This window comes from Phaseolus vulgaris, chromosome 8 (genome assembly GCF_051622355.1).
Source record: "Phaseolus vulgaris cultivar YP4 chromosome 8, ASM5162235v1, whole genome shotgun sequence".
Taxonomy (NCBI): domain Eukaryota; kingdom Viridiplantae; phylum Streptophyta; class Magnoliopsida; order Fabales; family Fabaceae; genus Phaseolus; species Phaseolus vulgaris.
The window spans coordinates 20,986,535-21,001,823 of NC_143505.1; the positions used below are offsets into that span (position 1 = coordinate 20,986,535).

Consider the following 15,289-nt stretch of genomic DNA (forward strand, 5'->3'; position numbering starts at 1 on the left):
AGTTTACGAACTTTTCTGGGTGGAATAGAAGTCAATCCAGGAGGAGCATTGTTTATGTCTAATTGTTTACATCTTCTTTCAAGTGTTCATGTAAAAAGGCATTGCTTATGTCTAATTGTTTCAACTCCCAATTATATATAGAAGCTAGAGAAAGAAGCAACCTTATGGTGCTCATCTTTGCTACTGGAGAGAAAGTATCAAGGTAGTCAATGCCTTCTGTTTGTGTGTATCCCTTTGCCACTAACCTTGCTTTATACCTTTTAACTGTCCCATCAACCTTTATATTTTATTTTGAATACCCATTTGCAATCTAAGGCAACTTTGTCCTTAGGCAGCAGGCAGTCTCCCAAGTTTGATTTGACTAGAAAGCAAATATCTCACATTGTATAACTTTTCTCCAACAATCATATTTCACAACTTCAGAATAAGTGTTTGGCTCAACATGTGAAGAAAGAGACATAACAAAAGACTTGTAAAATGGTGATAATTTGTTATAAGACAAAACAAAATTCAAAGGATATTTAACTCTTGAAGATGTATTGGAAACATTAAGATTACAATGATAATCCTTTAAATACTTAGGTGATCTTTTTATTCTTGTACTCATTCGGACAGATGGATCTGATTCAAAATTTTGTTATATTTCATGATCTTCATTGAGTTTTTGGTCTATATGGGAACAAACTTCTTCTGAAACCTCAATGTGTGACTCACAATTATTATCACTATTATTTTCAACATTATCACAAGGTGCATTATCACAAGGTTCAAGAATGGCTTGTGATGGCTGACTTAAGACAGGTTGATCTTCAACAAAAAAAATTTGATAAAAAATATCAGGATTGTTAGTTTCATTGCTAGTATCTTGAATCCTTTGATATGGAAAAACATGTTCGTAAAAGGCAACATCCCTAGACAGAAATATTTCTCTTGATTGAATATTCAACAAAATATATCCTTTTGTCCCCCTTTTAAAACCAGTAAAAACACATTTTGATGCCTTTGGATCAAATTTTTTTCTATTGGTTGACAAAGTACTAACATAACATAAAGAACCAAACACCTTTAATTCAGTAAAATCTACTTCAGTTTTGTAAAGCATTTCCTGAGGAGAAGAATAGTTTAAAACAGGTGTGGGAAGCATGTTTATAATATACGTAACATGTATCACAAAATATGACCAATAAATTTTGGGTAAATGAGATTGTATCATGAGAGCTCTTGCTACATTTAATAAATGATCATGTTTCCTTTCAACTATACCATTTTGTTGTGGAGTATTGACACATGATGTTTGATGTACTATTCCTTTATTGACAAAGAAATTAGTTATGAAAAATTCAGTCCCATTATCACTTCTTATTATTTTTATTGATGTCTCAAATTGTGTTTGAACAAAAACAACAAAATTTTCCAAAACCTTGACAATTTCAGATTTTTGTTTTAAAGGAAAAATCCATGTGTACCTTGAATAATCATCAACTATGGTCAAAAAATATTTATGGCCATGAATTGATGGTATTGAAGATGGTCCCCAAATATTTACATGAATAAAATCAAAACATTTTCTTTTATTTAGATGTACTAATAGGAAAAGAAAGTATTTTTTGCTTTGCAAAATGACAAACATCACAAACAAAAGATTTGTTATATTTAACAAAAGAAAATTTATTCTTGATAACATCAATACATTTATTTGAAATATGACCTAATCGAAAATGCTAAAGGGTTTCTAGATCACTAGCAGTGACATTAACAGTATTGATGGTGTGTGTAGATTTGATGGGTTTAATGTGAAGTTCCTGGTAAGATTGGATCCTGAGTATATAAAGTCTATCTTGCATCTTAGCAGAACCAATTATTTTAAAGGAGTTTTTGTCTTGGATGTGACAACCATTAGAATCAAAGGTAAGAACACAAGATAGTTTATCAATCAATTTTGTTATTGAAAGAAGATTAAAGGTGAAACAAGGAATATATAAAACATTGTCTATGACATGTTCTTGATTGAGAAAAAAACTTCCAGAATAATTGGCAATGACTTGATTACCATTTGGTAATTTAACAGAAATAGGATGAATTTGTTTATATGAAGCGAAATAAGTTAAGGATGAACAAATGTGATTAGTAGCACCATTATCAATAATCCAAGAACTAAAGGAAGAAATAAATTTATTACCAATTTGTGTTGTCATGTTGGAAGGAATAATAGAGACTTGACTAGAAACATTGTCATTGGATTTGACCTGTTGTAAAAGAGCTAACAATGCTTGATATTGTTGAGGAGTAAAACCAATTTGTTGAGACCCCACTTCTGACTTTGAACCTTCATGATTTTGCTCATTATTATTAAAATTTGTATTCTGAAAAACTACATGACTCTAATCATGGTTCTGATTTTTAAATTTGAAACGAGGTGGAGAGCCATGCTTTTTATAACATGTATCAATGGTATGTCCTGTCTTTCCACAATGATTGCAAATTTTGTAAATATATCTTCTTCCATAGCTTCCTCTTCCGTATCCACCACCTATGCCACAGGTCGTAGCATTGTCTTTATAACCTCCTTTGCTAGTAGCAATCATTGTCTTGGACTGATTACCAAAAATTTGCCTCTCTTATTGTGTAACAAGAAATCTCTTATTGTGTAACGAGAAAGCAAAAACTCTATTCAAGGATGAATTATCTGATGAATAACATGGTAAGGTGAACAAAGATCTTATGAGGGATCAAAAACTTCATCCATATATAAATGTAGCAATATGGTAAACTCTACTCAAGGATGAATTATCTGATGAATAACATGGTAAGGTGAACAAAGATCTTATGAGGGATCAAAAACTTCATCCATATATAAATGTAGCAACCAGAGCTCTGATCAACAACTTCACCCATATATAAATGTAGCAACCAGAGCATTAATAGCTTTGGTACCATTTTATAAAATAGAACAAATATGAACAAAAGAAAACAAAGACGAACAAAAAGAGTAAAAGGAAGGCAACTGATATGAGAATTAATATCTCTTTTATTATATTGAAATCAGAACGAATAGTCTGAATATATACAAGTTGTACACTTATTCTAGGTCTAGCCAAAGAAAGAAATAATCAATAAATAAATACTAGAATCATAACAGACAAAGACAAAATAAAGTTATTCACCTCTAAAAAGATAAATAACTAAGAATTAGGAAAGACACAATTAATATTAACATTTTTCTATAACATTTGTATCCATATCCTTTAATAAACTTTTTTCTCACTAATAAAATATTTTCCAAAAAATTAAGTGAAACATAATTTTATCTATATAAATTAAAATTACTTTAAAACAGTTTCTGTTTTCTTACATCCAGAACTATAAACATATGAAACTAGAACCTCACTAACAATTGTTTAAAAGTTAATGGAGTTGGTGCTTAAGAGTCAAATTCAAAACCACCCATTAAATAAAAACAATTTCATACTTTAATTATTTACTTTATAAACAAACTATCTCACATATAGAGAAGATTATAACATTAATATTTTATAATATATAATTGAATATAAATTTAAATTTATAAGTTAATTTTGTGGGATTGATTTACTCTTCAAATTTACATTTTAATACAATCTAAAGTTGGAATAGATGCATTAATGTTTAGTTTTTAATACAATCTAAAGTGAAGTGGCAATAGATGCACTAAAGTTTTTGTTTTTCACAACCAAGATACTCTTGACTTATAGAAACCAACCATCCCCTATCACTACCAAACTTAACAATGCACTCTTGATTTATACCAACCAACCATCCCCTGTCTCCACCAAACTTACCAACACCCATACCATTTTGCATTCCTTTTATCTTGGCCTCTCTTTTATTTATTTTTATTTATTTACTTATTTTCTTCTTCATTACCCACTTCTCTTGTTTCTTGGTTGGTTATTATTGTTCCGTCTGTGTATGCTATCTTCTGCCACCGATCCCTGCCTCGGCCACCCTTTTGTATCTTCTTCTTCATCCCGTATTCAGATTTGTGATTTGAACGATTATTGTGTCTTTGTTGAGATCTAGCTTCTTCTTCTGCACCACCCCTCGTTTGTTTCGGGGTGTTTGTCACCCTGCCGAACGTATTCTTCAAACTTGTCAAGTGGGTTGCCGAAGATTCAGATTTGTTGTTAAAAAGTTGAGAACTTTTTGTGGCATCATTTGGATATTGAGATTTTTGGCTCCCTTGTTGTTTGTTTTATTTTTGTGGAGTTTCAATGGGGTGTTTGGATGATGGGCGTTTCGCTGTTGTGATTGAAAATGGAGTGAACAATGACTGTGGTGAAGTGGGGTTGGGGAATGATGGTGGTGCCATTGAGGAGGCTGTGAAGGTTTTGTTGGAGGGTCTAGGGGAAGATGTAAACAGGGAAGGACTTAGAAAGACACCACTTCGTGTTGCCAAGGCCCTTAGTGAAGGAACCAGAGGTGAGTGATTTGCTTTGCCATTCAATTTTCTTTTATGTAAAGAAAAGTTGTTTCTATTTTATTTTTTTGCTTGGTTTGCTACACAATTTGTACTTTGGTATTTGAATGGTAGCGAGTGCTACAATTTTTCACCTCTGCAGAGTTTTGTGAATGATTGGACCTAATAACGAAATATGGATCTAAATCATTCATGTTAGTGCTTGTTTGAGTTAAGTTTGCAAAAAATATCCTCTATTTTCTTCCATTTTAAATCTACTTTTAAGGCAAACCGAGACAAAGCTCAGTTTAGAGTCGTAACAACTGAAAACCTAGCAAGAGGCTTTTTCAGTCTTTCTTTTTGAATTGAAACTAAAAGCCAAACATAACTAGATGAATGGAGAATTACTTTGTGACTGTCTTTTTGCTTGGAAAAAGGTTAAAGTAAAAGCTGATTAGAGGTGGAGATATTCGTTTCTTTTATTGTTTGATGACTGCCACATTTAGTCCTTCTTAACTTTTTGGAAAAAAATTTCCTAGTTCTTATTATAAAACTTACTCAAATTGTCTACTGTATTAATCAAATTTTTATAAATATTATGCAGAGATTTATTATTTCATTTGATGGAAAAAGATTAAGAGAACAGCATCCCAATGGTTTAAGGGTATTTCTGAAAACTGATACAAATTCCACTGACTAAATGAACGTATTTTCTTAGCCTTGTCAATTAATTAAAAGGGTTTTATATACATGACAAAATGTAGTATTTGTTATTTCTCCAAAGGCTTTCTGCATTCTGAGTTACATTTTACAGTACACTTTCTGTTCTTTCCTTGTAAGTTGGACTGCCCTGCTGATGAAAGCGATGGACATAGGTAGTGAGCACAGAGTATTAATTCATCTTGTTAGCTTCCGGCTTAATATTTCCATTTGGAAATAAAAAATGATGGTACATTTTTAATTTTCTTATGTGGTTTTTTGCCTGTTGATACCAACAAACATCACCAACTCTCAGACAGTCAATAATACTGGGTTGGTTTACATCTTGTTTCCCAAAAGCTTCATTGCTTAGCCATATTTTTTAAATGCTTCCATACTGCCTACTGTAATGAACTTGTTCGATCTCCTGGCCTTCACTCTGTTACATGTGGAGAAGATACTGATTAGTTTTGGTTATTGCCTTTTCTTCATCTTCCTTAAACATTTCTAGCATGGCACATGGTTAGGCTTTTGGAGAGGTACTATAAATAGTTTATTGAAAAATGTTGATATTTTGTTGTTTAGCCACTCTCTTTACTGCAACAGAGTATTTGACATGCTGTTCTTTCTCAAGTTTTTCAATTACTTGAATTAATTTTTTCCTCTTTGTTAATTTCATTTCAGCGATTCTGCTCCACTGCATATCCTTTTTTTTTGTTGATGTGCTTTTCTGAATGTCATAGCTTTGCTTTGGTCTACATTGTCATGTAAATATGATCGTTTCCAAGCTTGAAAATAGATGCTTTTGGTCACTCTTCTTTTTCTCAGGGTAGAATTACCAAAGAGATAATAATTTATTTCATTCATGAATCATGATGATGCGCCAACTGCTGGTCAGAGCATGTTTTCCATGGAAATTAGTCATTTGTCTATCTGTTTTAAAGGACTGATATCTGGTAATAAAGGTATCTACCATCCTATGGGTGTAGTTGCTAGGTGCATTTTCTTCAATCCCATGACATTGCATATGCAGTTGTGTAGGTATACAATGCATGCACGTCTTTGGGAGAGATGGAAGGTTTTGGCATCCTGTTTCAAATTTTTTTCTGCATTACATAATCACTCAAGAAAAGATTTTATTCCATAATGAAGTTCTGTGACCTTAACACACTTTCTTTCTATGGTAAGTATATGTATATTTCTTCTTCCATTATTGGTTTGTCGCTTTATATGCTTTGCCTTCCTTCACAATTTCGTACATGAATATTTCCATTTAGTGTTGTATTAGGATACAAATTATCATATTTTTCTTGAATAATAAAGTATTACAAATAGTAAGGAGATTTCTTTTCTTCCAGGTTACAGGCAAAAGGTGAAGGACATAGTTCAAGGTGCTTTGTTCCCTGAAGCTGGTCTAGATAATAGAGTTGGTCATGCAGGTGGAGCAGGTGGACTTGTGATTGTTCGAGATCTTGACTTGTTTTCTTATTGTGAGTCTTGCTTGCTTCCATTCCAGGTCAAGTGTCATGTGGGTTATGTCCCCTCTAGTGAAAGAGTTGTTGGTTTGAGCAAGCTCTCTCGTGTTGCTGATGTATTTGCAAAACGGCTTCAAGAGCCTCAACGTCTGGCAGATGAGATGTGTTCTGCTTTGCATCAGGGAATAAAGCCAGCAGGTGTTGCTATCGTACTTCAGTGTACACACATACACTTTCCAGACATAGAATCGGTCTTTCTCGACTCAAACCACAAAGGATGGGTTAAGATACTTGTTTCCTCAGGTTCTGGGGATTTTGAGAACAAAAATGCAGATGTATGGAATGATTTCTTTAGTCTTCTTAAATTTAGAGGCATCAGTGTGGATAAAATTCACTTCAGAGGATCATCTGATCCATGCTGGTGTCCTTCTCAGTCTTTTCTATCTGCCAAAGTTTCCTCAAAAATCGGACCAGTCAATCCTGTAATGATCTCTGCAGTAGCTTCGATCATTGAATCTTTGGGAGAAGATCCTTTGAGGAACGAGCTTATAGGGACCCCAAGTAGATTTGTGAAATGGTTGATGAACTTTCAAAACAGTAAGTTTGATGTGAAGTTGAATGGTTTTCTTTATGGTGGGATAGATGCTTTGAATGTAAATGAAGAGATTAATTTAAACAAAAAAATAACGTCTGAGCTGAACATACCTTTTTGGTCACAATGTGAGCATCATTTACTTCCATTTCATGGTGTTGTTCACATAGGATACCTCATATCTGATGGATTCAATCCTATAGGAAAATCACTTCTACAATCAATAGTACATTTTTATGGTTTCAAGCTCCAAGTTCAGGAAAGGCTTACCAGGCAGATAGCTGAAACCATTTCCCCACTGTTAGGGGGAGATGTGATAGTAGTTGTAGAGGCAAGTCACACATGCATGATCTCTAGGGGAATTGAGAAGTTTGGAAGTAGTACGGCTACGATTGCTGTGTTAGGACGATTTTCAACCGACCCTACTGCTAGAGCTTCATTCTTGCAGAGTATTCCAAGTCCTACATCAACTGGGGAGCAATGACTCTTGTTTGAGCTCACTTGAAATAATTTAGCACTAGTTCAGATCATTTTTTGCACTTTGAAATTTTACTGTCAGCAGTTCAGCAACCCCAGCCTGGATAAATTCAGAAGATATACTGTCATAGATAGTCTTGTGTTTTTGAGTTCCTCAAATTTTTGTTTCAGTGACAGATTTACAGTCAGAAATTGTCTGATGATTGATAGTCATATCATTGTTTTTGTGGCTTTGAGTCTTTTACACGATAGTAGAAAAATTGAAGGGATTCGTCCAGATTTATGTACTGGCACACTGCTCCTAGAATGTTAATGATGTTAGTGTACCCTGGAAGTTACTGATTTTTAAGTCAGAATACTTATAAATACTTTGTATGGATGTTCACAAAGAGCATGGTTTAAACTGAATATTATGCAAATGCTTTGGTGCTTTTATTCTAGTGTTAGAATGGAGATCTATTGATTCCATGACACAAGTAGCAAAGGGTAAGTATGAAATGTGAATGCCAAGAGAAACTGTCTTCTTTTCCAGAGGAAGAATGCAAAGTGATTTAAATTGAAAATGGGTTTTAAAACTCCACTTTCAACCCGGATTACCAACTTTTCAGTAGTGTAATTGAATTTAAAAATCATCCATGATCAAGCAACTAAGTAATCACTTAATGAAGACCAAGTATTTAACCAAGTCCTCAACAAAGAGTTCCTGTAGAAATTCATCAAACCCTAACCCAAAAGGTTACATTATAAAGAGAAATGGTGAAACTTGATGGAGGAGATTGATCTATTAATCATCAATTGATCCCTTTTGAAAGAAGAAACTATTTAAAAATAAAACCCTTCAATTAGTCACTATTTTGCAAAGGACTATAACCAGCAAAAGGGAGTGTTCTCTGGATCATATCAAATCATTCCAAATGACAAATCTTAAACAATTATTTACATGTGTATTAACTATATTGAGAATGAGTATACACGATTCATTTAAACCAAAATAGTATGCAAAATAAAACAGTAAATTTTATTGAGACTCAATTTTTTTTTAGATTGTACATAATATTTCTACTCTTTTTTGTTTTTTTATCTTTACAAACAATCTTCCTTATAAGAATTCATGTTGTAACATTTTCAAACCATTAAAGAGAAATTAATGTAATCTATAAGGATGTCAATATTATTATTTTTTTAATTAACAGTTATATTCTTATTTCTTATATATATTTACAACCACCATCCATATAGGGCCTACAATATAATATTTTTCAAATAAGGGAGACTGATGTAAGTTATAAAGGATGTCAGTATAAATAATATTGTTAAAATAATTAAGTTTTCTGTGGGTAAAAGAATAATATCGAATGAAATTAAAATGAAAACAAAACAGAGGAGATTAGTGTAATTTCTTCTATTAAATATTATCAAAATCACCAATAGATTTCAGGGATTTATGGATCTAATCATGATTATGTAAATGCTGTTAATTAGTTAAATAAGGAGGAATCAAGCATGGGGAAGCACATGTTTACAATCTAGTTACTTTACCATCTGTCCTTGGGATAAAATAGTTTCAATACCATGTAATATGAACTCACTTAATAATAAAACCATAATAAATTAGGAATTTGTATCCAAACACAATAAATAGGAGAAGTTAATTTAAATATTCATCTTCACTTTTAAGTCTCCTATTTCTGAAAGTTATTTATTTATTTATTATATTTAAAATTTAAGAAAGCATTAATTACTTTTTTATTGTTTATTTACCTTTACCTTTCACTTAATTTTTAATTAATTCCATGGTATATTTAATAGAAACAACTCACATTACTTACTTCATATTTTAGAAAATGTAATTTGTATTCCTTTGTGCTTTAGCTAAAAAAATATTTGTAATCTTACTTTAATGAAAAAAATTCTAAACAACTCATAATTGTATCTTTTTATATTTATATTTAATTACTGGGTATAGTAATATTTATTGTTTCAAAAAGTAAAATGATATTGTTTATTTTTAAAGTTGTCTGGATTGAAAAAACAACTAAGACAATTGTTTAAGCAAGTGTTGGGTGAGATATTTTTCAATAGAAAAGAGTAATTCCAAAACATTTTAACCTAAAAATAGTTTTACGTATTAAAAAAAAGGTAAAACAATAAATCTTATAAATATTTATTAAAATTAAGTAATTATTACATTTCTTTAGTTCTCCAATTATAAGACAGTTAAAAAAAACAGTAAATTTTAATATTTAGTGTTTTTCACTTAACACATTCAGTTAAAATAAAAAAAGCTAACCAATCCACTATCCCGATAAACACAATAAATAGCTAGATTTATTAAATGAGATTCTTCTAATGTGATCAGATCCACGTCTAAATATTGTGATTTAATAGTAAATTATGATATATTTTGTGATAATTGCTATACATTTTCTTGTCTAAAATGAAAACAAAAATTATAAACCAATTAAACCAAATTAAACAAAAATTATAACCACATGCTAAGTGTTGCCAATTCAACCAAATTAAAAATGTCCATTACATGTACAAGCCATATCAACAATATTCATAACTACCATATGTGCCTAATTTTATGCCACTCTATCATTGGCTTGCTCTTGGGAACTCTTGTTTTTGGTAGTGGAACATGTACTTCTGTGTTCTGTGTCAAGCCAATGGTCACTCCTATTCCTAGAATCAGCAAAATCATGTATGCTGACAGAGATACTTTATGAACCTGCAACCACCATCACAGACAAAATTTATCAGATATTCTTTTCACACAGCCAGAAGATCATAATATGCAAGAATGATGGAAACTTGAGAAACCACCAGCAAAGTCCTATGGTCTTTCCACTGTATTTACATAGTTGTCTCAGAATACTAAATAAGATTTTGTTAATGTGTTTGACAAATAACAAATAGAAACTATTAAAGGAAAAGGACATAAAACATTTAATACCTTCAAAATAAAAGGAAAAAATGAACCAATGTTCCTTGATTTTCAATGCAGCTCCAATGACAAAAAGATTTTATTTATTAAAAAAAGGCTTATCTTTTCTTGTTTTAGTTTGTACTTTTCAAAGTACTTATTTTTAATTGGTAAGGGATGAGATTAGCACTAAATTAGTTTTATGTAATAGCTTGATTAACACCTTAATAGTAAAGACTCAAAAGAGACCACAAATCGTCAGGGAGAACTGCTAGCAACACACTTTCTTATACACTCTCTTCTGAACATATTTCTATTATTGGCTGAAATGGAAATCACAAATGTTTGAGAGTTACATTTCTCATTTAATGAGTTTTTCCTGATTTGCAGTTTTCAATAAATTTTAATCAATAACAGAGTGGACTAGAAGTGTTGTGTCAGAGAGTGCGTTGCTTACACTCTTCATCATCAGAAAATAAATCCATAAGAAGAACACAATTAGGATTCAAAAAGTATACTAAATGACAACATCTACAGAGGGTATTATCCAATCTTATAAATTTAAAAAGCTGTAAAATATGAACTGGAAACATGGTAAGATAGAAAAGTTCATAATTCCGTTATGAGTTCTGCAGCTAATAGCTATAAATTTGGGCAAACAACACAAACCTTATCCACAACCTTGCATTTCTGAAGAAAATTTCTGTCAGCATGGGCAAGACTATATCGTAGCATTCCAATTATGGCAGATGCAGTTGCTGGACAATCACAATCTGCATAATAGGTACAAGTGACATGAAATAATATTCAATGAAAAGGAAAGGTGTCAAGGTGGTGATATTTGAAATGTACCTGGGATGTCAAAAATTTGTTTGGTGGGTGGAATTCCCAAAACCCTTCCCAGATGTCCACGGACATGAGCACGCTCAGTGTGTGAAAGGAGATCCCCATGAGTGAAAACAAGTACTGGTTTGTCATCTGCAAGTAATAGAAATAAACAATCATATTGGCTATAGAGAATAGCAATTTGGTCTGCCACGGTGTATATAAGATGAATGATGAAGATCTGGTTAATATCAAAGTTAATAGCACATAGTCCTTAATTTGTACAATATATTATGAAGAGCAACTAGTCTTAGGAATCTGAGTTCCAAGTTGAGTATAAGACCCATAAATCCATTGTCTTAAACTCTTGGGTAGAAGGTGATGATGTTATAGTCTTTTATATGAATTGTCTAGGTTTTATAGTACTAGAATTGTCTTCCATAATTCACTCTCTGCTATTGATATAAACTTATGTCAATAACAAAAAGCTTGTGCTTAGTATATAACTCTCATAAGAGAATGAAAAGAGAGACGAACTAAAGACAATATACAAGGGTTGTGCAATGCAAATACCTTTAAATGATAGGAATGGGCAATTGAAAGTAGAAACAATTGTTTCAACGTATTGTTTCTCCAAAGCACCAGCATTCTTCATTGCTTTCAGAACCAGAAGACCATTAACAACATATATTACAAAATTAACTTTTCTGGTCTCACTGGAAAAGTAACCTTTATTGTGATCTTTGCTCTCCAAACTTTTTCTCAATCTCGCATTATCTGTTTTCCTGTATAATTGAAGCAAAAGTTATATATGAGTAGATGAGGAAATTAAGTATATTAAATTAAATATTCAAACCTGACAACAAGCTCTCCATGACGGACACCTTTTTTCATCCAACCCTTCAACATTCTAATGTCCTCATCTTTGTCCAACTTATATGACAAACTACGTGTATCATACAAACAAATAGAATTTGAATATCTTGGCATCATATACTCCTGGAGGAAGTATGTTCCATTCTCTGTATGTGTGTTATCTGGCCCAGAAAGATATGTAGTAAGATATATGCTATGATGAAATGAAATTATTTCTTCTTTCTTCAAATTGATATCTAAATTGAGGTGCTAAAAGTTATACATGATTCTTGTGCTCTTGGGGGTGCTAATTTGTCATCATCAAGCACCTTAGAGATTCTATTTATGAGACTACTTTTTCCAGATCCACCTGGACCAACCATTAAGAGGCATGTTGTCTTTGGTACATCATGATCACTAGTCTCTAAGCCACCAACCTTCTCAATCCATGCTCCAGGTTTATATCTGTGCCAATGAAGCCACAATATATGACAATCAATATTAAAACCACACTTTCAATACCCTTACTCACGAGCCCCGCAACTATTCATGCTCTGAAAAACATTTAAAAGTTGATTTTAGAATGATATGCATATCAATTTCAATCAGATACCTGCATTTATCTGCATTTTAGGCATTTATTAACAACTCACAACTGTTCTAAATTTCTACTTACTTGACAACAATTAGGAACCAAAGATGCCTAAACATGTTGCGTTCTATTAGACAAATAAGACAAACAAACCACCTAACCCGTGAAAATTAACAAATTGCATCAAATTTCTCAGAGCTGTATGCAAAATACTGTATAAAATAGATGTTCAAATCAACACCTCAAAATCTTTTGTTTCTCCCTCTTCAAATCCTTTTTGTGAATCTTCAATTCATCACAACAACATTGAAGGTCGTCACTAGGTTTTATCTGCTCAGTGACTTCAAAATCAACCCTAAAAGGATGTGTGTTTTCTTCATCAATTTCACTAGAAGTCGACCCCCTTTCTATTTTGTTGTTTTGATCCTGCAAGATCATGTTATCCCTGAAACATTGGATATCACAAAATCATCACCATAACTCTTTACTGATGTCAACCAAGTCATAGACAGTTATCATACCCGACATCAAGTGAGGAATGAGCAGAAAACCAGAGAGAACCTTCGTCTGTACCTGAATGTTGGGACATGGTATAATTTGATCAAACATAAAAAGAAATAACATTTTCATTTCAAAAAAGAACACAAGACCAAATACCGTGAGGAACAATAGAATCACCACCACCCATGTTATGTTTCTTTGTTTTTCATTCCATCGTTTCTTAGTACAATTCAAGCCAAGTCAGAGGTCTGCTCTGCTATAAAAATGGACTAAGTAAAAAACATACCAAAAACACTGAAGTTGTTATTAAGATATTTGTAACTGGTTATTGTTATGTTGGTTATGACAAGGTTAGGTTGGGTGGTTTTTTTGTTTGAATAATTACTATTTTAATATTGGTTAAAATATAAATAATTATTTTTAAGATAAAAATTTATGATTAAAATAATTTTAATTATATAATGTTATTTCAAATTATAATATAATGTTACTCTTGGTATTAGTAATTTCTTTATGAAATAAATTAACAAATAATGTTAATTATTTAATGATATTATATGGTATTAAAAAACAATTATAGCATTCCAATTAATAATACAATTATATATTATAAATTAAATTGATTAATAGATTTAATATTTTTTAATCAACTTTTAACAAATTTAAATTTAAATTAATAATTTTGAAAAATATTTATTTTAGATAAATATATTTCAAAATTTTTCCATAAATATATATTTTTTTCATTTATAATTCAGGAATACATAATCATATCTTTAGATAATTATAATTAATATCAATATAATTATTTTATAAGGTAGATTTACAAAATTACTCACATTATTAACTTATAATAAGATACTAAATAAAATTGTTTAAATCAAAATTCATTTGCTAATTCTAATTATATTATATTGTATATATAAACAAAAATATTGAATATATACATAAGTTATATATATATATATATATATATATATATATATATATATATATATATGAATAATTACTACATGAAACATATATTTATTAACACATGTTTTATAAAATTAAATATAATAGATAAATATATTTAAAAAATATAATAATATAAAAAATTATAAAATACTTATTGTTCCTATCGGTTGACTCGATCACCTTCGTGCGTAGCTACGAGCTGCGTTTCAAGGACTCCTTTGCCTTTGTTCCAATTTTCACCCTTCGCCGCCGTGAATACCTGAAACAGAGAGACAAATGGACGCCCTTGCGGCCGTTTGCACTCCGACGCTCAAGTCAGTAATGGCAGAAAACACTGTTGCGCCTCCGTAACAGAACACTGCTAACACCGTGCTCAGGGAAGCGCGTAACTAAATTCTCTCTCGCTCTCAGATCACTTGTGTCTAAAGTGTGAAAACGTAATCTCATGTACCTTTCTAAACCTTTCAGAAAGGCTTATATACCTTTGACTTAAGTTCCTTTGCCACGTGGCTGCCTCTGACTCGAGCATCACTACAGGCAAGCCCTCACGCCTTCGTGACCCAAGCTAAGGTTGACTCCAGTGCGTGAGGCTACCCTTTCGAAGTGAAACTGGCGCGGGATGATCACTCAGGTGTCAACTCATACGCCCAATATCAGAGGGATCATCCATACTGAGCGCATACTGCCCCTTCACGTTCCATGCATGCCCCTTCACGTTCGGTGGCTCTCCAGCGGTGGGGCGTATTGCCGCTTCCTTACACCTTCATGCATGGCGTATTGCCGCTTCCTTACACCTTCAGCGGTGGGGCGTATTGCCGCAAATCCCTTCATGAAGCTCAGACATGATCCGGGTGCACTGTTCTCCACTCATGCACATTAAGATCAGGTGAGTGAACCCGTGTCTGAACAACTCTCCGTCCACGAGGGTGTATCTCGTGGAATTCCTCTTTATCTT

At 32.1% G+C, this 15,289-nt stretch overlaps 2 protein-coding genes across 5 annotated transcripts; one reads left to right on the forward strand and one right to left on the reverse strand.

The window, feature by feature from the left end:
* The first annotated feature begins 3,669 nt into the window (after positions 1–3,669).
* Positions 3,670–8,113, forward strand: LOC137824107 (GTP cyclohydrolase I). Of its 4 annotated transcripts, none has more exons than XM_068629566.2 (3): positions 4,338–4,458; positions 6,168–6,317; positions 6,493–8,113. In XM_068629566.2, the coding sequence occupies exons 2-3, from the start codon at positions 6,281–6,283 to the stop codon at positions 7,683–7,685; spliced, it is 1,230 nt and encodes a 409-aa protein (XP_068485667.2). In that variant the 5' UTR covers positions 4,338–4,458; positions 6,168–6,280; the 3' UTR covers positions 7,686–8,113. The 4 variants fall into 4 exon arrangements, with proteins under 4 accessions (XP_068485665.2, XP_068485667.2, XP_090150490.1 ...); XM_090294364.1 differs by lacking the exon at positions 4,338–4,458 and adding an exon at positions 5,963–6,099; XM_090294365.1 differs by lacking the exon at positions 4,338–4,458 and adding an exon at positions 5,963–6,090.
* Positions 8,114–10,128: 2,015 nt separating this feature from the next.
* Positions 10,129–13,682, reverse strand: LOC137826750 (P-loop containing nucleoside triphosphate hydrolases superfamily protein). The gene is made up of 9 exons (XM_068632887.2): positions 13,534–13,682; positions 13,398–13,449; positions 13,118–13,321; positions 12,568–12,749; positions 12,286–12,466; positions 12,003–12,214; positions 11,457–11,582; positions 11,274–11,377; positions 10,129–10,409 (listed from the first exon to the last, which is right to left on the reverse strand). The coding sequence occupies exons 1-9, from the start codon at positions 13,562–13,564 to the stop codon at positions 10,245–10,247; spliced, it is 1,257 nt and encodes a 418-aa protein (XP_068488988.2). The 5' UTR covers positions 13,565–13,682; the 3' UTR covers positions 10,129–10,244.
* Positions 13,683–15,289: the final 1,607 nt, after the last annotated feature.